The sequence below is a fragment of the Pelodiscus sinensis genome, chromosome 10, assembly GCF_049634645.1.
Source record: "Pelodiscus sinensis isolate JC-2024 chromosome 10, ASM4963464v1, whole genome shotgun sequence".
NCBI lineage: Eukaryota > Metazoa > Chordata > Testudines > Trionychidae > Pelodiscus > Pelodiscus sinensis.
Window position 1 is genome coordinate 26,492,474 of NC_134720.1, and position 24,283 is coordinate 26,516,756.

At 41.0% G+C, this 24,283-nt stretch overlaps 1 protein-coding gene and 1 long non-coding RNA gene across 4 annotated transcripts in view; one reads left to right on the forward strand and one right to left on the reverse strand.

The window, feature by feature from the left end:
• The window catches only part of EIF2A (eukaryotic translation initiation factor 2A), a 39,322-nt gene that overhangs the window by 7,758 nt on the left and 7,281 nt on the right, over nucleotides 1-24,283 (forward strand). The window contains exons 4-13 of one of the 3 annotated variants that reach the window (XM_006115938.4): nucleotides 3,237-3,355; nucleotides 9,667-9,766; nucleotides 10,143-10,225; nucleotides 12,795-12,868; nucleotides 12,994-13,138; nucleotides 14,864-14,980; nucleotides 18,291-18,862; nucleotides 21,867-21,983; nucleotides 22,868-22,996; nucleotides 24,171-24,236. In XM_006115938.4, coding sequence (XP_006116000.1) covers nucleotides 3,237-3,355; nucleotides 9,667-9,766; nucleotides 10,143-10,225; nucleotides 12,795-12,868; nucleotides 12,994-13,138; nucleotides 14,864-14,980; nucleotides 18,291-18,862; nucleotides 21,867-21,983; nucleotides 22,868-22,996; nucleotides 24,171-24,236 — 1,522 coding nt within the window. Of the gene's footprint in view, nucleotides 1-3,236; nucleotides 3,356-9,205; nucleotides 9,374-9,666; nucleotides 9,767-10,142; nucleotides 10,226-12,794; nucleotides 12,869-12,993; nucleotides 13,139-14,863; nucleotides 14,981-18,290; nucleotides 18,863-21,866; nucleotides 21,984-22,867; nucleotides 22,997-24,170; nucleotides 24,237-24,283 lie in introns of those variants that run through there. The other 2 variants (XM_025181161.2, XM_025181160.2) reach the window with 2 other exon arrangements.
• Nucleotides 6,299-15,798, reverse strand: LOC112544627 (uncharacterized). The gene is made up of 3 exons (XR_012906241.1): nucleotides 15,719-15,798; nucleotides 14,598-14,637; nucleotides 6,299-6,435 (listed from the first exon to the last, which is right to left on the reverse strand). It is a non-coding gene; the product is annotated as an uncharacterized LOC112544627 (long non-coding RNA).

A 24,283-nucleotide genomic window follows, 5' to 3' on the forward strand; every position in this document is an offset into this window, starting at 1 on the left:
CAACTCTATTATGTCGAAGGTCCTGGGATATAGCATTATTTCTAGGATAAATTCTTTAAAAGCAAGAGAATAAAATGATTATTTCTAGTCTAAGTTATTTAAAAGCAAGAGAAGGAAAAAGTCTTATTACTTTGAAAATATATGGGGTGTTCAAATGTTTGGAACTACTAGATTGTCCACGAGATGTTGAATTTTTGGTACAATGTAAGGTTATTTTAAAAGAAGTTGGCACTTTAGGCCAGTTTCTGTTAGGTATTAAATACCCTAATCTCCCGGAGAAAATTGAGGCTACAAAGCTCCTTACAGGATCAGGCCCCCTTATTTATAGGCTACATGGATTCAGGCTCTACTATGAAGAATCATCCCTCTGAAACATTCCTTTATGCTAGTAATAGGCAACCAAGGCTTCTTCATCCCTTTTGGCCGCAAGATTGAAATCAGGCATTGCACTAACCATGACCCCAAGAATAAGTTGAAATACATTTTACTTCATTCTTCTTCTTTATCATGTCTTCTTCCATTATTAATAACAAATTAAATTGCTGGCAAAAGTAGCATGAAGAAGCTGAGGGAGCACATGGCTCTCACCATGTTGTATGCAATCAACATGCACTTCACATATGACCTTCCTTTAAACATGTGTCACTTACCATTTTGTCCGGGGCTGCTTGACCCTCCCCTTCGGTGCATACCTGGCCCTCAAACCCCCACCCAACTTATTCCTTGCCTCCTTCCCTGAGTGCGCCCCATTCCCGCTCCTTCCCTTCCCTTCCCTCCCAGAGCTTGAACTTCACAAACGAGTTGCTTTGGGGCATTCAAGCTCTGAGAAGGGAGGAGGAGCAAGGATGGGGGCACAAATCAGACGATTTACGGTATTCTGGAAGTTCTGGGAGAGTGGAGGTGAATAGGTAAGTGCAGGGCCCCCAGCACATGAAAGATAGGTGGTGGTGTGCAGGCTGCACATAGAACCTTGATGGGATACATGTGGCCCATGGGCTGCAGGTTGCCCACCACAGCTTTATGCAGTAATGGTCTATTGATAGTGACTGGAAATAGAAGATTGTGACAAGTTGGGACCCTTAGGATGTCACCTGAGGTGCTTAGACACTATTGAGTTCCCTTTCTCTGACAGCTTGGGCCCCCTGTTACTTTGCCTTGCTGAGCCAGGCTCTTCAGCCTTTTTTGCAAAACCCACCCAAGGCCACATTCAGATGCAGATATAGACACTGAGATCAGTTCTGGGAGGATTCAGCTTAAGAGATTTACTTGAATACCAGATGTTCACTCACCCAGGAGTACAGAACTTAAGGTAAATGAAGTTCTCCTCCTTTCTCAGTGTGATGGAAAGCATACACCGCCACCTCTCCTTCAGTTACAAATTACATATCCCAGGTTTTATTATAAACCAGCAATAACTTTAACAGCTGTGAAAAGGTATATTTTAAGTGGGCAAAGAGGCAGCGAACAGAACAAAACTGATTGCATGCGTTGTATTATTTTTCTTAGTAATCTAAACTAGATACACTAAATAAACAAGTTACTTGTAAAATCTCCCCTAAATGTGGTTTTGACAATCTTCAAAGGCCCAATGTCCTTTCAGCGCGGGCCAAGTTCCTTCCCCCAGTTCAGTCTTAGTTGTTTCCAGAAGTCACCTTGAATTCGGTAGAACTGACAGCTTGGATTACCTCACTCCCACCCTTAAATTCCTTCGTTCCTGGTTAGATCCCCCTCCTCCGCTGCAGCTTCTCATGGGAAAAGTACAGAATTCAAGATGGGTTCCAGTGTCAGATGACATTGTCACATATTTCTGTAGGGCCCCTGTAGCCATTCTTCACAGCCTGACCCACTTGTTCAAAGGAAGGTTTAGCTCTTTTACAGTTCATAGCCGAAGGGCAGGTTGTAAGCTTCGCCTAATATGAACACATAGTTAATATAAATCTACAGTCCATATTTCTGCTCCAAAAACAGAAATGGTGCGTGCATACAAATAGGATAATTATATTCAATAAATCATAACCTTTCCATTGATATTGGCATGAGCTATCTTGCATAAAGCATACCTCAGTTATGAAACATTAAAATCATAAACATTTGCATAAAACATAGGATGCCACATCACAGATATAAGTATCTGTTTTTGAGGTTTTAAGATATTTAATGCTCTCTGTACTCGTTACCTGGCTATTGGAGAATACAAAATGTCTGTTAATGAATGCTTTTGTTTAAAAGAAAGAATTAATCACTTTTGGTTAGGGATGTAAATGGGTAAACAGTTAAACCTTAACAGGTGATGCTTACCAAGCAACCGTTAACAGTTACCAGAGAGTAGCCCACAGCCTCTTGCGGGTGGAGGACTACTCCAGCCCCATGGGGCTGCCCATTCTAAGCCCATACAGACTTGGAGTCAGCATCCTTGTGCGGAACTGAGCCAACTCCCAACGCAGCGCGGGGCTGGAAGCAGCCAGGATGAAGCAGTTCCCCCCCCCCCCCGCCTGCCCCAGTTTAATCAGTTAACCAGTTAAACTTAACGTTTAACTGATTAATTAAATGGTATTTTTCATCCCTATTTCTGAGCTCTGTTCAATTTTGTTCAAAGTTTTGAGGATTTTTCACCATTGTACTATGAACTTTTTTTCAGTTTGCTGGAAAGGTCCCATTACTGGGAGAGAAGCAGCTACTGTAATCAGTGGGTAGCAAGGTCCTACTACAGTTGCTGGAATCTGGCAGTGGGTTGGATAGGGGTGTGATTCTACTTGTATATAGTTATTTGGATTCTGCATGATTCAAGTCACAGTCAATATTTTGTTTGCCCTAACATACCTCAGGGCTGTTATAGTAACTTTTTGGCTATGATGTACCTGTTCTCTGGACTTCTAAATGCATCATCTTGCAGATTTAACTCAATTCTTCTTTGCTATTATCTATTTATAACTCAACTTTAACATTGCAGAAACATAGTTAAAAAGAATTTTTTTAGCTGCACTGTAAACTTTTGTAGGCCAACAGTGTAACATGTTTTACTTAAGATTTTTCCTTACCCATGCATACCAAAAAGTAAATGTGCCTTTAAAATGTGTTTTAATCGACATGTAACAAAAGGGAAAAATCCTCCTGTATGTAGTTACATCAGCCAAGTGTGGAAGACATCTAGAACAGCCAAACATATGTGAAATGACACTGGCTATTGATTAACCAGTCTAATCAAGCTTTGTTGAAATGACCTCTCTTGGTTCCAGAGTAAATATTGTGAATGTTGCCAACACTGAATTACTGCACTCTTTTGATCTCCCAAAGGCAGTTTGCCTTGAATTCTCGCCAAAGAATAATGTCCTGGCAACGTGGCAGACCTACACAAGTGAGTATTTTAGCATCTGTAAAAATATGTGCGAGAACTTTGCGCCGACTGAATTGGGGCGGAAGGTTTCCTCCATGCACAGGTGCATGGTTAAGTGCATAATAAAAGAGAAGATACCTTCTGAAGCATTAGGTATGGGCCACTGGACTCGTGGTCTGATCTACTGAGCAAATGCTATGTTTTCAAAAGACTAAATACTAAGATGAAGAATACAGGAACTCCCCAACTTATGAACTGGATGTTTTCCGAAAATGTGTCTGTAAGTCTGTTGTTTGGAACGCAGAATGCTTTTTCCCCATAGAAGCAACATTATAAATAGTAGCTAGGTTAGCCCACAAAAACCTATTTAACACATACATAGCTGAAATACTGTATACTTGCAATGAAAAATAGTAGAAATAGTTTTTTATTTAACTGTGAATTCTGGTTCTTGAGGAAAGGTAGGTTTAATTAAAGGAGCTCATAGAGGTAGGTGGAGATTCTGAAGGGGAGTTCTGAGCATCTCACAGCCTTAACTCCCCCTCCCCCCTCACAGGTCTGCTCTGGCTCCTGTGGCCAACCGCATCCCTGCCCTCCTCCCTGCCTCTGCAGGCTGCACCCAGTCTTCGGTCACCAGGAGGCACTGAATGGCATGGCATGAGCCCGGGCTGGAGGAGCAGGGAGCAGCTGTGAAGCCAGTGACTGGAGAGAAGTGACAATTTCTTCTTCAAAGAACCTCTTCTCTCCAGCTGCTAGCTGTGCGACTGCCCCCTACTCCTCTGGAGTCCTCCAGGTTTGCGCTGCTCCCCAACACCTGTGCCTCTTGCCTGCTCTCTTGAGGCTGCAGGTGAGCTGTTGTTTGCATGTGCAGATGTTTGTAAGTCACGTATTTGTAACTCAGGGAATGCCTGTATGTTACTGTTTAGTGAGTACACAAAATGCCTCAGGTGGCACGTGACCTCACTGAATTTGGTCTGATGGTTGGGTCACTTGCTTTCCTGGCTCAGATCAGGTACTGACTGGGAATAAGATCTGAGCACTGATCCATGTCTCCAAGAGCATGTGTGGACATACTAGAATACAGTTTAAAACAATTTATAACCATGGAAATAAGATACTTAATGGAAAGAGTTCCTCATGAACTAAAGAGAAATGGAGACTTTCACCCAGCCATTCTTTAAACTCCTAGGTTAGATTCTAGATGGCAGAACAAGTCAAAGAGTGAGTCCCAATGGTGGAGAGTCACAGTGAGGGCACACTATTAAAACACTGTTGTGAACAGCCAGGTCAATAGTTGTATTATATATAATGAGTGCAATGAGTCTGTGAAGAGTTTGTAGTTATGGTCAAAAAAGCAAACATGATTACTGATGGGGATGGATATGGTCATGTAGGGAAAAAAAACCTTCAAGGATTTGGAACATTTACTTTCTATAGTTTGCCCACATGGTAGGGGGATTTTCCCTGGTCTTGACTTAGTGTGTAAACGATGTATTCCTCCCCCAGTACCTTTCTTAGGGTTAGTGGCTCTATTCCTGTACCTTTGCCTCATAGTGTAGAGAGGAGATACCAGGAACTTCAGACTTCTAGTAGGTTTTGGTGTTGCTCTTGACTTCCCCTTTTGCCTTATGGAAGTCGCTTACATCTAACTCTACTTTGAATATGGACTCTAAAAATGCCATTGTTTAAAGTGATCATAATGAATTCCGTATCAGACATGTTTCGGAGGGTAACTGTGTTAGTCTGTTTCAGCAAGAACTATGAAGAGTCCTGAGGCACTTGAACTACTAACAAATGTATTGGGGCATAAGCTTTTGTGGGTTGGAACCTACTTTGTCAAATTCATAGGTTGTGATCCATAAAAGCTTATACACAAATACATTTAAATTTAAAAAACAAAAAATGATCTGGTAGCACTTTATAGACTAACAAACATGTTTTGTTAGTCTATAAAGTGCTACCAGACCATTTGTTGTTTTTTTGTTTTTTAAGTTTATCCTGTACAGACTAACGTGGTTACCCCCTGAAGCAATACATAAATTTGTTACCCTTTAAGGAGCCAAAGGACTCCTCGTTTTTGCTGAAACAGAATAATGTGAATACTCCTGAAATTTGTCACCATGCAAGACATTGAATTTAGCTGTATGAAGTGGATAAAAGATGCATCTGACAAAGTAGGTCCCAGCCCATGAAAGCTTATGCCCAAACAGATTTGTTAGTCTTTGAGGTGCCACAGGACTCTGTTTTTTATATCAGACATACTTAGAAAAAAAACCCAAACAACTGTGAGTTGTGAGGGTCCTGCCCTTCCTGCCAGTGTGCCACTTGGAACTGGGGTACCACTGAGCCTGTCAGACCTAGCAGCCTGTGTTTCCTTAGCACTGTGCTGCTGTGTAATGTGCCAGGTCTTCCCTAGGCTTCAGACTGCACTTTATCAGTACACTTAGAAGTAGGGATATCCCCAGCTGCAACTATACACACAGATGCTGAGATCAATTCTGCATTGGAAGGCTCAGCTAAGGAACTGCCAAGTGCTAAAATTCACATGCCCCTCTAGAAAATAAGCCCCAAATTGTAACATCTTGCACTATACAGTGAACTGTACAGCATAAGCACTGAAATTTACTTCTTGCTTTCATGCTGAGGAAGATATGCAATAGCTTTTTGCCCTCCTGTTATGAATTGCACACACAGGTTGTAGATAACATAAACATAAGTTTATTTACTACAGAAGATAAACTTTGTGATTATAAAGGATAGCAGATTGAAGCAGATTTTGCTTTTGCTTATTTGCTAAGTAATCTGAATTTAAAATACTTAAGAAATTAGTTATAAGTAGCAAATTCTCACCCTACATGTTGTTTTGGACAGGTTGTAGAGATTCTTCAAGGCCAACTGCACTTGCTTGTATCTTAAAACTTCAGATATTCTATTCACAGATTAGACCCCCAGGTTCAGTCCTTCTCCCGAGTTGTATTTTGTTTCTTAAATATTTACAGCAGTCATCTTGGGTGGGGAGAACCCTGATGATGCCACTCTTCTGCCTTAAATACCTTTTTCATAAGGTAGAAACCCGTTGTCTCCCAGTTTGATTCCCAGTCCTGGTTAGTGGAAAAATGCTAGTATTATTATGGATTTCAGTATCACATGACTTAGTCACATGTCTCTGTAGGGCCACAGCAACCATGAGCCAAAGCTGTCTATAACATCCTTAGGAATGCTTTCCTGGAATGCTCCCTGGTGATAGACTAGCATCTTTTAAGATCTGTTGTTCTTTGTAGTGGCTCTTTCCAGTCAGTCATATAGAACAGGGAGGAGAACTTTTTTGGATTGGAGGTCACTGACCTACAGAAAAATCAGTTGGAGGGCCACATACAAGTGAGAAGCACACCCCTCTTCCCCCCCCCCCAATAAAAATTCTCAGAGTCCTGGCCCTCAAGTGAGAAGCAGGAAAAAAAAAAGACACACTCGCCTCATTCCAATTACACTCCAGCTCCATGGAGAAGGGGGGTGAGTTTCATGTCCCCTCCCCCTTGCCGGGCCGGATTAACTCTTCTGGGGGTCCAGGGCTAGTAGATTTTTGTGGGGACCCTCTTGGTTCTAGGGTGTGGTTGCATTCTGTCCAGTGGGCATTCTCACATGTAAACATGTTTATAATAGAGGTGTAGATGATATTCTTAATTTCAGATATCAACATGATACATGCATACAAGTAGGATAATCATATTCAGTAAATCATAATCTTTCCAAAATACAGGACTATGTAGCACTTTAAAGACTAACAAGATGGTTTATTAGATGACGAGCTTTCATGGGCCAGACCCACTTCCTCAGATCCTATTTTCTTCCACTATTTGATCTGAGGAAGTGGGTCTGGCCCACGAAAGCTCATCATCTAATAAACCATCCTGTTAGTCTTTAAAGTGCTACATAGTCCTGTATTTTGTTTCAGCTACACCAGGCTAACACGCTACATTTCTATCAATAATCTTTCCAGTGATACCTCATATGACTCATCTTGTGTATAATACATGTTAGTTGTGTCATATTCATATAATAACCATATCTCTATGGAAAAAAATGAGTAGTGTCACAGTAACCACCAAAACTAGTTCGGAAAACTAGTCTGAACTCCAGGTCAAGCTGGCAGTGCCGGATTTATGCACAAGATAAGTAAACTACATTTTAGGGCCTCAGGTTATGAGGGGCCTCTAAATACAAAAAAAACAAAACTAGTTTTTAGTTGTATCCTTGTCTATGTACTGGTGTGTATATGCAAATATACAACTTTATTATTTATATTTTCATTGTCCTTGGTTAGAATTATACATTTTGGGCTAATGCTATAGAGCCTCTTACACTTGACATACTTTAGGGCCTCAGCTTGTCTTAATCCCGCCCTGCAAGTTGGGTTTGTGCGTGTGTGTGTGTGTGCACACATAAAGGTGGTGCAATCCAAGTTAGTCACTAAATTATAAAATGAATTGAGCCCTGCACATCTACAGACACCCACTTTATATTCACAGGTATCTGCCTTTGTTGGTCTGGATCAGATATCTGTGGGTCAATTTTGCAGATGTGGATGCAGATACTAATTTTGTATCCGTGCAAGGCTCTACCAACGTGGTTATACAGGTGTAACTGACTGGAACCCCGTTATCAGTTGTCAGTTCTATTTGATGCAGGACCTGGAATGGACTCCACTCTGTTATATTGGCTCTGAAGGCCTGATAGGAGTGAAAAATTACTTTACTCAGATTGGTGGAAGGGAGTCTGATTGAAAAGTAGAGTCTGTTTATTTTGTAGAGTAGAATTGCATTTTAACAGTAGTACCTTGCTACCTCTCATGTATGAAAATTAACTTGGTCAGTGTTGTTAACAGGTAAAGTGCTATTTACGCACAAAGCAGGTCAATGGTCAAATCATTTGCTACTGTGGTAAGCATTTTGGACTTAAAAATACCATCATCTTATTCTTTTACAATTGATGAGCTATGTTCTGTGGGAAAACCTGCTAGAGCAGTGGTTCTCAAAGTGTAGTCCGTGGACTGCTAGTGGCTACAGGCTCAGGGCTTGTCATCCCCCCCCCCCACACACACACACACACATAGCAGGGAGCCTGTGCTGGCACTCTAACCCTGCAGCCCCCCATCTTGTGAGGTTGGGGCACTAGAGCCAGCTTTCCACTGTGGAGGGTAGGAGTGCAGGGGTGGTGGGAGGAAGCCTCATAGGCTGAATCCAAGGAAGGAAGGGAGGAAGTGAGAGGTTCTATGTGCTGCCACTCCTCCTCCCCCCAGCTAGGGGAATGGAAGTCCGGGAAGCCACTCGCCTGGAAACTGGAATCACAGCCAAGGGGAGTAATGGGGGGCAGTACCTAGGAGAGGCAGGAGGCAATGACCCAGGTAAGCACCCCCCCATCTCCCTCATGCCCATTTCCCACTCCTGCACCCTCTTCTGCCAAGACCCTGCACCTCCACTCCACTCCGGAACTTTCCCTCTGACCCCCTCCCCACTCTCAACCCACTCCTGCACCCAACCTCCCAGCCAGAACCTCCATCCCCACTCCTGCCTGCACCCATTTTCATGGGTTATCACAGGTAGTTGACTGGTGGTCCACAGTCTGTGTTGAGCGGGGTGGTCCACAAGCCAAAAAGTTTGAGAAAAACTGTGCTAAAGGCTCTGCTGGGGAAGACTGTTAATGTTGTTCATGGCATGATAGGAAGAAGCTAAAGAAACCACAGAAAGAAGCTATTGAAAAATAGTTTGGAGACTGGAAATTAGAAGGAAGAGTCGGGAACCATTGTTGATAACAGAAAGTTGTCTCTGCAATAAATACTTTTTAATGTTGCAGATTGCTAATACAATAAAAAAAAATTCATCCAGCAAATCTAACACATGGCTTACTGATAAATGGAAAGGAAGTGACATAGTCACTTGAACATCTTAACAAATAACAAAACATAAACTTGGATAATTAACTACAAGGTGCTGAGCAGGAATACCACGGCATTGAAGAATGCTGGATGCTTCCTAGTGCAAGGTAAATCGAGTAAACTGGAGGAGTATAGCTCTCAGATTAAAAGAGAAAGGAGATATATGGTTGGAAAAAAACCCAGATAATCCAAAAATGGACTAGCTGAAAGCCTTATACTGTCAAAATCTGCCAAATTGGGATGTGATCCTACAAGAGCTGAATGCCTCTTGCAAGGTGCTGCACATTCTGCTTTGCAGAATTGAAAGAGGCCATTGTTGGAATGAAATAGATGGGTGAGTGGAGCAGAACTAAACTCATTCTTTGGGCCATCACTACAAACCTGTCTCTTTCTGTTATAGCCGCTAAAGATGGCACAGCAGGCACGCCCAATCTACAACTTTATGATGTGAAAACGGGGAAGTGTTTGAAGTCTTTCATCCAGAAAAAGATGCAGAATTGGTAAATAATATTTTGTAGTACTAATTATCTGCAGCGATGCATACTTTTCAAAACTTTATCTTGAAATGATAATTGTGCTGGTTTTCAAAATATTGCCTGCCACAAACTGAAAATATCTAATTTCTTTGCTAGTACAGATATCCTTGTATACGTTTGTAACATAGTAAATCTTTTGCCATTTGGTACAATTAGGGGCAAATAATTAGAGATTGTATGATATGTTTATTAGAGACATCATAGCACTAACCTCATAACTTGTAATATTGGCTCTTTGTGACCATTGGTCTAAACTTAAGTTATGAAATGTAGTTTGTAAGTACTGAAATAGTAAATGTTGCCTACTTCAGTGTTTTTGTCATTTTTTTGTGGATCTTAGGTGTCCTTGCTGGGCAGATGATGAAAGTATTTGTGGTAGGATCGTAAATAACGAATTGCACTTCTTTGAAAACAACAACTTTGGTATGCAAACATTTCTAAGATGTCTTCATTGTGTTATAGATATGTTTCTCTTTTGCCTATCCATCCTTTTGACTGTTTTCTGATTTCCCCCCTTCCCCCCCCCCATGTTGTTGGCTTTATCTGAAAGGTTGCTTAAATCCTCTTTTATTTTGGTACCTAGAATAATTCTGAAGTCTTAGCATATTTTCAGTACATAGATGGTTTTTCCACTTCTAAGCTGCCCCAAATGTGTGAGAGTTCTCCATTTTAGACATAGAGGGCCAATTCTGCTTTGACATATGCTCAGAGGAGTTCAAAACTTGTTTGTCAGTATAGAATTTGATCCATGATTTCTTTTGTGGGTTATGCTGAGTGTATATCTTTTGATTTCCAAAGAGCCATGAGAAGGCGGATGCTTCTGGCAACAACATTACTATGGAGCCAGGATATTTTCCAGAGTAGTTCAGCATTAACCACACATATTTGGGAAATAGAGAACAAGCTGAGACAGAGGCAAGCATGATGACAGTGAGGAGAAGGAAGCCAGGACAGTTTGGAGATACAGAACGTTGAAAATGGAAGAGAACAAAAGGAGCTCCAAAGAGAGAAAAAAGAGCAGTGAAAATAGAAAGGAGTTTGGAGAAAAAAAAACCCCGTAGATGACCCAAAAGTTGTTTGGGAGCTAAGGGTGTAACACACTGCCTTATGGAAGACATGATTTTAGGATTCAGGGGCAGTTTCTTCTGAAGTTAGTCAAACTTGGGGATATAGAGACATCGGATGCCTCTAGCTCTATGCTTGTTGGAGGAGGAAGGTTAGGATGAAACACATGTTTTTCTACGAGGAGGCTTTTCACCATTCTTCCCAAGTGGAAGAAACCTTCCATAATGTTGATCAAAGGGCAGGTTTCCAGGGGTTATACTGGGAAAAAAACCTGTATTCTCAACAGGTGGGGTTTCCTACATTGTGCTATGGTACATTTCTGATCTGTTGTAGATGGAAAGATGAGATTGCTATGAGAGCAGATGCCCTTTAATCTTTTTATTTAACATTGTTTACTTAGCAATCAGGTGGTTCATGAACTAAATATTGAAGTTTGTTTTGAGAGGGCTAGAAAAGCTATATTAATCTCCAACTGCCAAGAGATAATTCCATGATACCATGTCCACTTCTGCTGCTGTGCTCCTTATTGGGTTTCCTCCCCACCACAGGATTTAAGAAGGGTGATAAGTGTTTCTTTCTCATGCTCTTCTCCCCCGTCTCCACAGGCTTTGTGGTGTTGGCAATCCACTGAGCCTACAAATCAGGGTGTTGACAGGGATGTTAGGTACCACCTTATCCCACTCAAAACCTATAGTAGCAGGCACAGGTCAATGGCTTCCAGAAATTTTTGCTTAATTTGGGCAGAAATCTTAATAATCCCTGGTGTGGTAGCTAGGGAACTCCCCTATCCTTTGGGACAAAATATGAGGGATATCTACTAAGGGCTGAGCTTATTTGTCACTTCTGCCACTAAGTTCACTCTGATAGAATAATGCAGAAGGAAAAGGCCCATTTTAGCAGCTAAGAGAGTTGGTGCTGAGTGCAGGATGCACTTCCCAAGAAAGTTTGTGTGTGTAGGAGAGGGATCAATGCACAGCAGGCCTTTCAGAGCAGACACCTGTGTTATCCACAAAGATCTAAGAAGGGGAACCTATACAGAGTAGAACAGGATGTGTGGGGGTGGCTGTGCTTCCTCTGATGACTACCTAGTTAAGATAGGAGGGAAGAGACTCTGCCATTTGCTCTGATTAAAGAACAAGGAGTATTTTAGTGTTCAAAGACTTTCATGCTGTGTGACCTTCCTCCCCCCCAGATTTGTAGAATGTTTTAAATCTAAGGGTATGTCTAGACTGCACCCCTCTGCTGGCAGAGGGATGCAGATTAGGCTGGGCGAAATTGCTAATGAAGCAGGGATTTCAATATCCCACGCTTCATTAGCATAAAAATGGCTGCCACTTTTTTCCGGTCTGGAGCTTTGTCGGAGAAAAGCAGCAGTCTAGAGGCTGATCTATCGCTAAAGAAAGCCTTTTCCAATAGATCCCTTATGCCTCATACAGGATCTATCGGGAAAGGCTTTCTTTAGCGATAGATCAGCCTCTAGACTGCTGCTTTTCTCCAACACAGCTCCGTGCCAGAAAAAAGTGGTGGCCATTTTTATGCTAATGAAGCATGGGATATTGAAATCCCTGCTTCATTAGCAATTTCACCCAGCCTAATCTGCATCCCAATGCCAGCAGAGGGGTGCAGTCTAGACATACCCTTTGGTTGGTTCAAAGTTTGATGGAGACATTTCCCATCCTATAATTGTCATACCTGTGATCATAAATAGAAATAAATCTAGTCAAAACTGTGAGACTGAGAAATTATATAATGAAAGGTGATTATCATGCTGCTTTTGCCAAGTAAAGAATCTCTTTATGGTTCAGTACATAGTTCCTTGTGTATGATCAGCAGAGTAGACTCATAAAATGGTATAATTTAAAAGTTCATTAAGTAGTGTGAGGTAAGTGTTTTGTCATTAACTTGATTGTAATTTATGCTTTTGCAGATACTATTGCAAATAAACTTCATTTGCAAAAAATTAATGATTTTGTGTTATCACCGGGACCACAGCCAAGCAAGGTATCTATAGTGTTTATTCGCAACTCATTTTTTTTCTTTAATTTCTTTAGAAATCATTGTATTTCTCTGCTTTTGTGCTACCATGAACAGCGTATCACTAATTTAATATAACGATGTTGATTTAGGTTGCTGTTTATGTTCCTGGAAGCAAGGGAGGGCCCTCGTTTGTAAGGCTCTATCAGTACCCTAACTTTGATGGCCCTCAATCTGCATTGGCCAATAAAAGTTTCTTTAAAGCGGACAAGGCGACAATGCTATGGAATAATAAAGGTACAGAAGCTATTCATTTAAACTCTTATGTTTTTTCCCCTAACCTCACGTTTTGGTTATTTTGCTTACTGCTGTTTTTGTATTAGTAAAATGTATCAAATACCAAGACACAAACTTGTTTAAAACTATCATTAATGTTGCATTAACACTAACATTCTTATAACCTGCCCATATTTCCCTTCAAGATCATGTCCCCATCTATATCTCTGTTCTCGTTTCTTCTTAATCATCTCACTCCATATACTCCTTGCGTACCTTTTGTTTTCTCTGTACCCTACAGTTTCTCCTCTCTCTTACCTTTGCATGCTCTTTTTCATGCAGCTTTATATATCTATGTAGGACTAGAAACTCTGTTATAATTAAACTTGAGCCTCCAACAGAAAATCCCTTCACACCATGCCCTAATTCTTGTTGACACTGAACATACTTTTTCACATCCTTTTTTAAAAGCCATTTCATTCAGAAATGCTGCCTGCTCACCTTCTGTACCCAAACAGGCATCATGTTTTGTTTAGACTATAATCTACAAAGAACTTGTCTTACTCTCTTTTTGTAAAGTGCCAGATTTGTATTTAACATAATTAGTCATCTGAAATATTCTATATATTTATAATGTGAGCAAGTTCAAGTTACTACAAGAATCTAAACATGTATTTCATTACTTTTTAGTGTGCCTTTGTGTGCAGCAATAAAATTCCAGTAAGTTTAGACTCTTAATGTGTGTCTAGACTACAGGGTTTTTTCGAAAAAAGTGGCCTTTTTTTTAAAAAAACTTCCCCTGCATCTAGACTGCTGCCGTGTTCTTTCGAAAGTAAATCGAAAGAATGTGGCAGGCTTTTTTGACCACAGAAAACCTCGTTTTACGAGGAATAACACTTTTTTTCCAAAGTGCTCTTCCGAAAAAAGGCACTATGTAATGCAAAGTGTGCTTTTTCGAAAGAGAGCATTCAGACTGCCTGGGTGCTCTCTTTCGAAAAAGTGGCTTGCTTTTTCAAAAGTACTGGTTGTAGTCTAGAGGCTCTTTTTCGAAAGAGGCTTTTTTGAAAGTATCTTTCAATAAAGCCTCTTTCGAAAGAGGCTTGCAGTCTAGACATAGCCTTAGAGTTATAGAACTGAGATATTTATTTACATAAAACCATACCATGTTTGAAATGACCAGCATAGTCCCCTTTGTGCTTTACCACTCATGTGCAATGGTGGTCATTTCAAAGTCACGTTGGTAAGACTTTTATACTATGACCAAAAATCACACACATACGTGAACAGAAGATAATGTCTATATTATATACTTATGTGAAGGTGTATAAATTAAATATAAATACACAAAAGCTATTGATATGCAGATTGTTTTATATTATTGGCTTGGATGTTAGTTTACAGTTTTTTGGTCAAGTGGACAGTTTAATATAGTTTTATGTGTGTGTAAAAATTCTCGTTACACCACTAAAAGAACACTTACCTTTGAATACTTCAAAATGAGTGAATGGGTTGCTCCACACCTTGAAATGAAAAACATCTTTAGGTTAAAGTCAAGAAAGGAAAATTTTAATGAAAAAGGAGATGATGATAGAGAGTTATGAGCATGTGATAAGGAATCTGTAAAGAAAGTGTCCATAAAATCTTAATAAATTTCACAGCTAGTAAACTTAATTTTTTTTCTCTGTGCATATTGTAGTTTCTGTTAGTGGACACTGAATTCTTGAACTATGTTTTGTACCCTAATAGCTTCTGCTGTGTTAGTAATAGCTAGTACAGAAGTTGATAAAACAGGAGCTTCATATTATGGAGAACAAACCTTGCACTACATTGCAACAAATGGAGAAAGTGCTGTTGTACAACTACGTAAGTGGCCTTTGAGTATTTACATAATGTTATGTTATGTTTGTTAATGGGAATTGTTCTTAACATATACTAAAAATCTTAACGTTTTGGTGAAAACACTAGACTATTTTTTGTCATTTAGCAATGTTTCTGCACTAACAGATATTAAGCTAACAGATTTTGTTACCTCACATGGTAGAGTTCCTGTGGTATTTCCCTTTTCTGTTTAATAATAGCAATGGGCAATTGAAAATAAAAATACTTAAAATTCTACTTCTACTCCTTAATGTTTGAAGAACTGTTAAATTGCATCTGACTTCAAACTGTCTCTCGTACCCATGCTTACAAATGCGTATCTAATTGGATGCTTGATAGCATATGGTTTGATATCCTTAAGTTCAACCAAACCATGAAAACATCCCACGCGAGGATGCCCCTCTGCTTGTTGGGGGCATTCCATAATAAGCATAAAACTGTGACAGTTCTCTCTCTTGCTCTGCCCAGCTACACATACAAACTAATCATATCCCACACGTGAATAGAATTGTTGAAGAACAAAAAGATTCACTATTTTGTAGGGAAAAAATCACTAACATCTTGGATGAGAGTATTACCAACCCCAAATGTGCAAAAATAATGAGATTATGTATAAATAACAGATTTGGTGCTTTTATGTGCCTTCGGCTTTTTAAGCCTTTAGGGTGCACAATGGGTCACATTTTGAAGCTTTGTCTGCAGCCATGGGGGCTGGAAACTTACTTTTCTGTCAGAAATGAAAGCTGAAATCATCATGCATCCACTTGATTCCAGGAGCTGGGGCTTTAAGGAAGTCAATAATTATCATGAGACTCATAACCAAATCATGAGAGTCGTCAACACTGATCATACTTGCACATTTTTATAAAAATATGGGTTTTTAATCCCAGAGCCCAGGCTCTAGTCCAAGACTGCAAATCTGTTTCCCTAAAATGTTCTCTGCAGTGGTGTTCTTCCCTTTCTTTCTTTCCTCATCTGTGATTAGGCATGTTTTGTCCTGTTAAGACTTGTTTGTCAGGAGTGTTGGGAGACAGGGAGATGTCTGTTCACAAACATTTTAGTTGACCTATGTTAAGTTGACTCAGTCACAGCAATAATTACTGCAGTGGTTCATGTCCACATTATCCTCCTCCTACAAGTGATGTGTGTCCTCACCAGGAATATTTCCACCAATGTAAGAAGGGCATTGTAGGGGGCTGAGCCTAAGCTCTCAGCTATGTGCATAGTTCCATGCAGGGACCTTAGCTCTTTACACCTCCCCACAGGTCTTGGCTCACCACTGGAAGCTTGGCTGTCCTCCTGTCCTCCCCAGTGGGAGCCTGGCTCTGCACTCAGAGGGAGCCCCTCACTCACCCTTGTGTGACATCCCGAGCTGCGAATCAGGCACAGGGTTCCCAGCAGGAAACCTACTGTGTTAATGTCATGGCTCCAGTAAGGACTTGTTCATATGCCTCTTAATGATATGTACGTTGCAGATACCTTAATGTGTCCCATTATTTCAAATGCCCTTCCCCTCCCCCCTGCCAAATGAAGCTTTGTTGTTAATAATCCCTAATGTGGATATTCACTTTGGAGGGAAAAATGAAGTTTGACTTGCAAAATTGGTTACTGTAACTGCAATGTTTAATTACTGAATGTGCATAGAAAAAAAGGGCAATTGAATCAAATTATTGTCTACAGTATTACAAAAGTGTATCAAGGAAAGTCTTTTATGAAAGCTGGTAAGATACTTGTCATTTAAGATCATTGTGACTATGAAGGATGTTAAATGGTGATTATCTGGCTAATTGTGTAGTCACTACAACAACCACTGAGCTCTTACTACATTTAAAATGCAGAGGTGCAGCATCCCAGACTAGTGCAAGCCAGGACTGCTTAGTCCCGGCTCATGCCGGGTCCAGCAGTTCCTGTTCACGGCGACCCAGGGTGGCCTTATACACAGGCAGCAAGGGGGGGGGGGAGCATGGAGAGAAGCGAGTAGTCAAGAACTCCATTTGACTACCTAATAAGCATAAACTTATTGGGTAGTTAAATAGTCGACTACTTGCTTACATCCCTAGTGACTATATGAGGATTTAGGGATACTCACTTTAAAGTGTGTCATCTTGCTAAGGCAGAAGAGTAGTGCAGTGGCTCACAATTTTGGGTGTCTTGAACAAGATGTCACACCCACTTATTCCCTTAAAAGACCATCACTGGTAATAAACTCAGGTTGAGTAATCCTCATTCCTAGTCTTATGCCAAATTTAAGTCCAGTATTTCACAGTTTTGTTGGCATAGAAAGAAGAGCTTTGTACAGATTGGATATTTATAGTCCAAATTTCTCTTGTCTAGCAACATCTGTGATCTGGCTGTAGATGCTCTCAGGCTGGAACACTCACAGAGGAAAAGCTGGAAGGAGGGATTCCCCATTCAGCAGCTCTCTCCCACCCTCCCAGAACATCTGGAGCACTGCACATAGCTGATTTGTGGCGTTCAAGCTCAGGGAGGGAGGAAACACTAAGGAGAAGAGGCAGGGTGGTTGCGGAGCCAACAGGAGAGCCTCATGGCCCATGGCAGAGGTCAGGGAGCTGTGCCCAGGTTCTCTGCTGTGGGACTTTGCAGCCAGCCTGCCCCTTCCTTTAAGTGCCACTCTGTCAATGTCATCCTCTCTGGTGCCACCAGAGCAGATCCTCATACCCAGCAGCAGCAGAAGGGCTGATGTTGAACTCACCTGATCTGGCAAATTCCTGGATTCAGTATTGGTCAGGTCCCAAAGTGCCAGATCAGGGAAATTCAACCTGCACAACTGTAAAGGAGGATGTTTGTAGGTTTCCAGTGGACCACTGCTGCTAGTTTTTGAAGGTCCTGAACTATCATACTTGAATATTGAGATGAAAAAAAATATTTTTTACACATAAAACCTGGTATTACTGTAGAAATGGTGAGGCTTAGGAGAGGTATCTCAGAATTCGTGTGTGTGGGGGGGGGGGTTATGTAGTAGTACAGACCATCCTCACTATGGCCATGTCTACACTGCAAGTTTTTTGCAGAAGAGGATATGCAAATGATGTGCTCATTTTGCATCTCTTGCAAATTTGCCCTGTATCCCTAAGTAAAACTGAGCATAAGACATTGGTTTGCAATATCAATGTCTACCAAAGGTTAGTTTTTCTAGAATGGTGGATGATTGGACTTTGGGAAAACTTTGAAGTCGTATGTTGTGAGGTTTTTTTTCTTTTTTAAGGGAAGTGTCATTCAAGCAAATGTAAATTATATGGTTTTATAATCTGATCTTTTTTTTTAATTTTTTTAGCAAAAAATGGTCCTATTTATGATGTAGTATGGAATCCCAATTCCACAGAGTTCTGTGCTGTATATGGTTTTATGCCTGCTAAGGCAACTGTTTTCAATCTGAAATGTGACCCTTTGTTTGATTTTGGAACCGGCCCTCGTAATGCTGCCTACTACAGCTCTTCTGGAAATATCTTAGTACTCGCAGGATTTGGAAATCTCAGAGGACAGATGGAAGTGTGGGATGTCAAAAACTACAAACTTATTTCCAAACCAGTGGCATCAGATTCTACGTATTTTGCTTGGTGCCCTGATGGAGAACATTTTGTAACTGCTACATGTGCTCCAAGGCTACGAGTTGGTAATGGGTACAAGATCTGGCATTACACTGGCTCTGTTCTACACAAATATGAAGTCCCTCCGAATGCAGAAATATGGCAAGTTTCCTGGCAGCCATTTTTGGATGGAACATTTCCAGCAAAAATAATAACTTACCAAGCAGTTCCAAGTGAACTGCCAAATGCTGAGCTGAAAACTGGCCAAGCTTATAGACCACCAGCTCTGAGAAATAAGCCTGTAACCAGTTCCAAGCTGGTAAGTAAACTTCACCTCGGTTATGTTGGTCCATCATTTCATCTGTATTTGAAATTTGGATACAAACTACTTTACTAATTAGGAAGGTGGTTTGGGAATGATGTCATAATCTTTGTATTTAGAAACAAACATCTGCCTTTTAGCAGGCTGGTTTCACTGACTGCCCCTCTGTTACCTGTTTGCGGGAATATGTGCTAGGAAGGCTATAATTTTATGGGACTAATCCACTTCTCTGCATAAAATTGCCATATAAAACCTAGATTTATCCAGTGTTGCTTGGGTCCTTAACTCAAATAAGTTTTGTTTTTCTTCCTTTAAATGATTATTCTGGGGTTGGGTGCATGCCTCCAAGATGGGGAACGGATACACAGACCAGGGAGACGGGGAGCAGCTTTTCTCGCCCCGGAGGAGGCGGGCGGCGGGACCAGGCGTCCCGCCGCTCCAGTCCTCCGGGGCGAGAAAATCCCCGTTCGTATCTGTGGATCCGACATAAGTCGGATCCGGGTAATTCGGGGACTGCCTGTATAGCATAGAGAGTAGGCCTTGAATAGTAGTTTGACCTCTTTCAGTAAACTTTGAGCATTTGTCATCCAATGATGCTATTGGCAAGTCCATTGCAGCTTAACTGTTTTTCTTATGTGGATCTACTCATTTATTTAATTTTTGCTTTATTTGAATGCAAATCTATTTTTTAAAATTGAAAGAAAAGACACTAACCATAATTAATAGTCACAGGCTTGATTTGTCTTTTATTTTTATTTTATTTATATTATTAGGTTTTGATTTTTGAGGCTTCTATCTTCCAAGGAGTGACAGATTCATCACAGGCTATCAACAGTTATTACTAGGGTCTGACTTTGTGCTATATAAACAGAGTTAGCAAGAAAAATTCGTTATTTAACAGAATTGAGGTAGCTACATTCTGCCAGCTTGTATGGAGGAAAAATTAGAGCTGTGTTTGGAAATCCTATGTTTTAACCAATTTAGGTATTTAATGTCTGATCTGCTAAAACTAGTTAAGGCAACTACAGTAGACTTCCGATAATCCGGCACCTTTGGGACCTAGGTGGTGCCGGATTATCGGATATGCCATATCAGGAGGTCTCGGTACAGCTGCACAGCTTTTCTATCAGCTGGCCGGGATCCAGTTCCCCTCCCGCTCCCCCTCCCTTTCCCCTTTCCTAGAGCAAAACACTCTTCTCCATGCTGTAACCCAATCCCACTCCCCCCCACAACTTTATGCTTGGGTCCAGGTATGCTTTTCAATCAGTTGGCTGGGATCCAATCCCCCTCCCGCTCCCCCTCCCTTTCCCCTTTCCTAGAGCAAAACACTCTTCTCCATGCTGTAACCCAATCCCACTCCCCCCCCACAACTTTATGCTTGGGTCCAGGTACGCTTTTCAATCAGTTGGCTGGGACCCAATCCTCCTCTCCTTCCCCTTCTCTTTCCCCTTCCCTGGAGCAAAACCCGATCCCACTCCACCTGCTCCCCCCCCCCCAAAAAAAACCCTTATACTTGGGTCCGGGTATAGCCAGCACGTGCGCTGAGCGGACGGCTTTTCGGTCAGCTGTCTGGGAGCGCTTACACTTTTGATGCAGGAGTATCGGGAGTGCCGGACGATTGGGTGCTGGACTTTTGGAGTTTTACTGTACTTGGAATATATTTAGTGGTTTGGTTTTGTGTATTTTTTTTAAAAAATGAACAGCAAGGAAAAAGCTGCGCTTTTTTTTTTTTAAAAAAAAGCTTGTCTTTAAGATGTTAAAAGAAAACAAACAAAAAAAATCAAGGTCTATTGGTCCTGATTTTGCTTGAAGGACTGAAGTAATGGTGGACCTTTGACTGGAGAGGCAGGACAGTAAAAATTGTTAACAAAATGCTTCACTTCCAGCTATGTGTATGGCATTTGAGTTAAATAGATGTAAACAAAAAGCAACGTTTTAAACAGTTTGAATAAAAATCACTTTCCCACCCAATTGTGAAGGTTTTGTCTTCCGAGTACAGTAAAAACTGTGTTATCTGGCCTTGTACCAGCCAGAAAGTTCTATAAACCAGCATTTCTGATTCTCATAGCAAGTTCAGTTCATAGTCTGGTTGACATGGGGCTAACAGGCTCCCAGTCTAGTGGTGCATGACTCCCTGGAAGCCGTGATATGTCCCTGCTGCTTCTTAGAGAACAGCCACGAAGACTCTGTGGCCTGCCTCTGCCCTGAGTACTCGCTCTGCAGCTCCCATTGGTCCGGAACTGTGGCCAATCGGGACTGTAAGGATGGTACCCGAGGATGGAAACATTGTGGAGAACCACCTTGTAATGACTCTGCCTAGGAGCGGCAGGAACATGCCATTGCTTGTGAGGAGCCACCTGAAATGAGCACTGCCTGGATTGAGTATACTAAAACCCCTCCCAGGTGCCAACCCTCTACCCCAAGCTCCCTTCCAAACCAAAACTCCCTCTTAGGCCATACCTCACACCCCCTCACAGGCCCCAACCTAGCCTTCAGGTCCTTCTGTATACAAACACCCACTCCAAGGCCAAACCCTGCACCCTTTCCCACGTGTTGCATCCCTTGGGCCCAGCCTCCTGAACACAGTCCCTTTATGCCCTGCCCCACCCTAGAGCTGGCACCAGAGTATTTGACTAACCAGCACCTCCCTCCCCTTCCTTCTCCACCAAGCTGGATAACAAAGCTTTTACAGTACTTAGTTTAGTACTTTTCCAGCCATCTCCAGAGGCCTCTAGTAGGCATGTGACGGGTAAGTCCTGAGAAGCTAATGTGTTTAAAAAAAAAAAAAATCTTTTTATGGGTGACATTGTTTTCAGCCTGCCTTCAAATGAAGCAGACAGGACACAAACCCATTTTTCCCCTTTGGTCTTTTGTAGGTTCCCTGTTAAAGTCTGGTACTTTAACACATGGAAAAGTTTTTCTAAAGCTTGAGTTCTTTTCTAGGATATTTTGTAATATGGCAGATACACTTCAAAAGTGTCAATCTTATATATCCCTTTAGCATGAGGAGGAACCACCTCAGAACATGAAACCACAACTTGGAAATAGTGATAAGCCATTATCTAAAATGGCACTTAAAAATCAAAGGAAGCATGAAGCAAAGAAAGCTGCTAAACAGGTACTGCTAATTTCCGCCTTCTTGGGGATAACTTTATATTAACTTTTACAAAGGTGTTTAGTCCTGTAGTAACACATCTTGGGTTATGGCCAGGTGTGCTAACTTTCAGGTGACTGGATGGAACATGTGATATACCTTTTAAGTCATTCACTTGAAGTTGGTCCAGATTGATAGGTACTGATAGTTACCATCAGTTGGTTGTTCATTAGTCTGTGTGAAGTTTGCATAAACATCACTCACTTCATCCTTCCAGTCCTTAAGAATTTTATCAATTCTTTGCAGTCTCAGGTGAGAGGCAAAGGACTAAATGGTTTTAAAAACTGAAATACTGTCTCGCTCCGAAGATGTGGTCTTTCTGTAGTTCAGCGTTGAGGCATGATAGCAGGGCAGGCATGATGTGCTTCTGTGGCTACCCATATTGTACCTGTTCTGTGGCTAGCTGTCAGATTTCAGCTTCTGATGTTAGCTCTACAACTTTCACAATTAATTAAAACACCCTTCTAAAGCTTAGTAAATTAGACCTGATTTTTCTGGTTTTGGGGAGGATGGCCCACCACCTATTCAAAGAAATATTTGTGGATGCATATTTATTATTTCAGTCCTACCAATTTCATTATACTAAGCATGTTTCTTGTCTTTCTGTGTGTGAAGAATTAAGACACGATATATCAGAACTCTAATATTACAGCTAATATCTTCTAGTAGAAGCTCTGTATCACATTATAGAGCTATAACTGCAGATTTTTCACAAACAGTAGAGTGTACCATAGAAGTAATGAAGTGGAGAACTATTCTACGGCTTTTCTGGGTTCCAAGCCATAAAACAACAGAGCTGTTGTTTAAATGGTTTACAAGAACAGTAGATGAAGTATATTAACTTTCAGGAAGCCAAAACTGATGGAAGCCAGGAATCAACACCATCTCCAGCATTACATAATGTACCACGCAGCACTGTGCCTCCTGTGACATCAGGAGACCCTGAGATAGACAAAAAAATAAAGAATTTGAAAAAGGTGAGTGATTTTTCTGATGAAGAGTAGTTTCCTCTTAGAAAAAGTCCTGAAGGGTTAGTTGTGGAGATGATTGATAGCAGTGAGGTAGGGTGTACATAAAGCATACATCTCCAGCAACTGCTCTCCTCTGCTTTCTCATAGTGTAAAGCAGCATAATAGTAACCACTTTAAAATGTGCCTGTCAGTGTAGTATCTAAGCATGTAAAGTAGACTGAGATTTGTCCAGAACAGCAATAGTTTTCCACCTTCTCTTCCATTCTCAAGAATTGCTGGGTATTGAACAAAGCTCTCTTCAAAAGGGCAGATGGTATAGCTGGTCAATATTTGTACTTGTGAAGCAACTAAGTGAGCTTCCTAAATTTGGTTTACACATTTAGTCTCCTTTACAATGTGGGAAGGCTTTTCTGACTCAAGGTTAGGGAAGAAAGGGTTGGTGATGTTTATATCTCAGGACTGCCAGGAAGATATGTATCTCAATCCTGTCAACTCTATGCAAAGAAGTCGCTGCTAGATGACAAAGTCCAGTCTGTTTTTTCTTCTCAAACCTACAAAAGGATCTAAATTTACTACCTGTGTAACACTGTCAGGCTTGGGAATTGTCTCATTTAAATCCTTACAAACAAGGGTGAAGTTGTACCGGACAGGGCCAGAGAAGTTTTCCTATTTCTGCATTGCAGAACAGGAGGAGTTTGTAATAAAACAGATTTACAAATCAAGTTAGCTTCCTCTTTCCATATTCACCTCTTTTCTTAAAGCCTCAGCCATGCTGTGGAAAGATATACAGAAAAGAGGATGTTTATAGTAGACGAGTTCCCTTTCTGAATCTTAGATGTTGCCCCCCCACTATAAGAAATTATCCTACTCGTAAATTATCACTTTAGTGCCAGAGTTGTATGGTGTTTACATTTTAAATGCATAAAATAATCTTCTAAACTTTTCAGTTATTAGAAGTTCCTCTACTCAGGTCTTTTCATGAAGAAAGTAAGATAGGTAAAATTATCTTGGTTTCTGTTGATATGAAATTCTGGTTTAAGTATATAAATGAAAAGCAGATGTATTTCTATTGCTCAGACGCCCCATCAAAGTATCTACTTTAAGATGACAAACTGTAAACCCAGCAAATTTGAAAATTTCTGTTCCTCTTTTGGCTCTTCCATACTTTTGTTCCTCACAGAAATTGAAAGCAATTGAGCAGCTGAAAGATCAAGCAGCTACTGGAAAGCAGCTAGAGAGAAACCAGGTATTTATTCAGGCTCTTTCTATTTTTCAATGCACTCAAGGCATGGC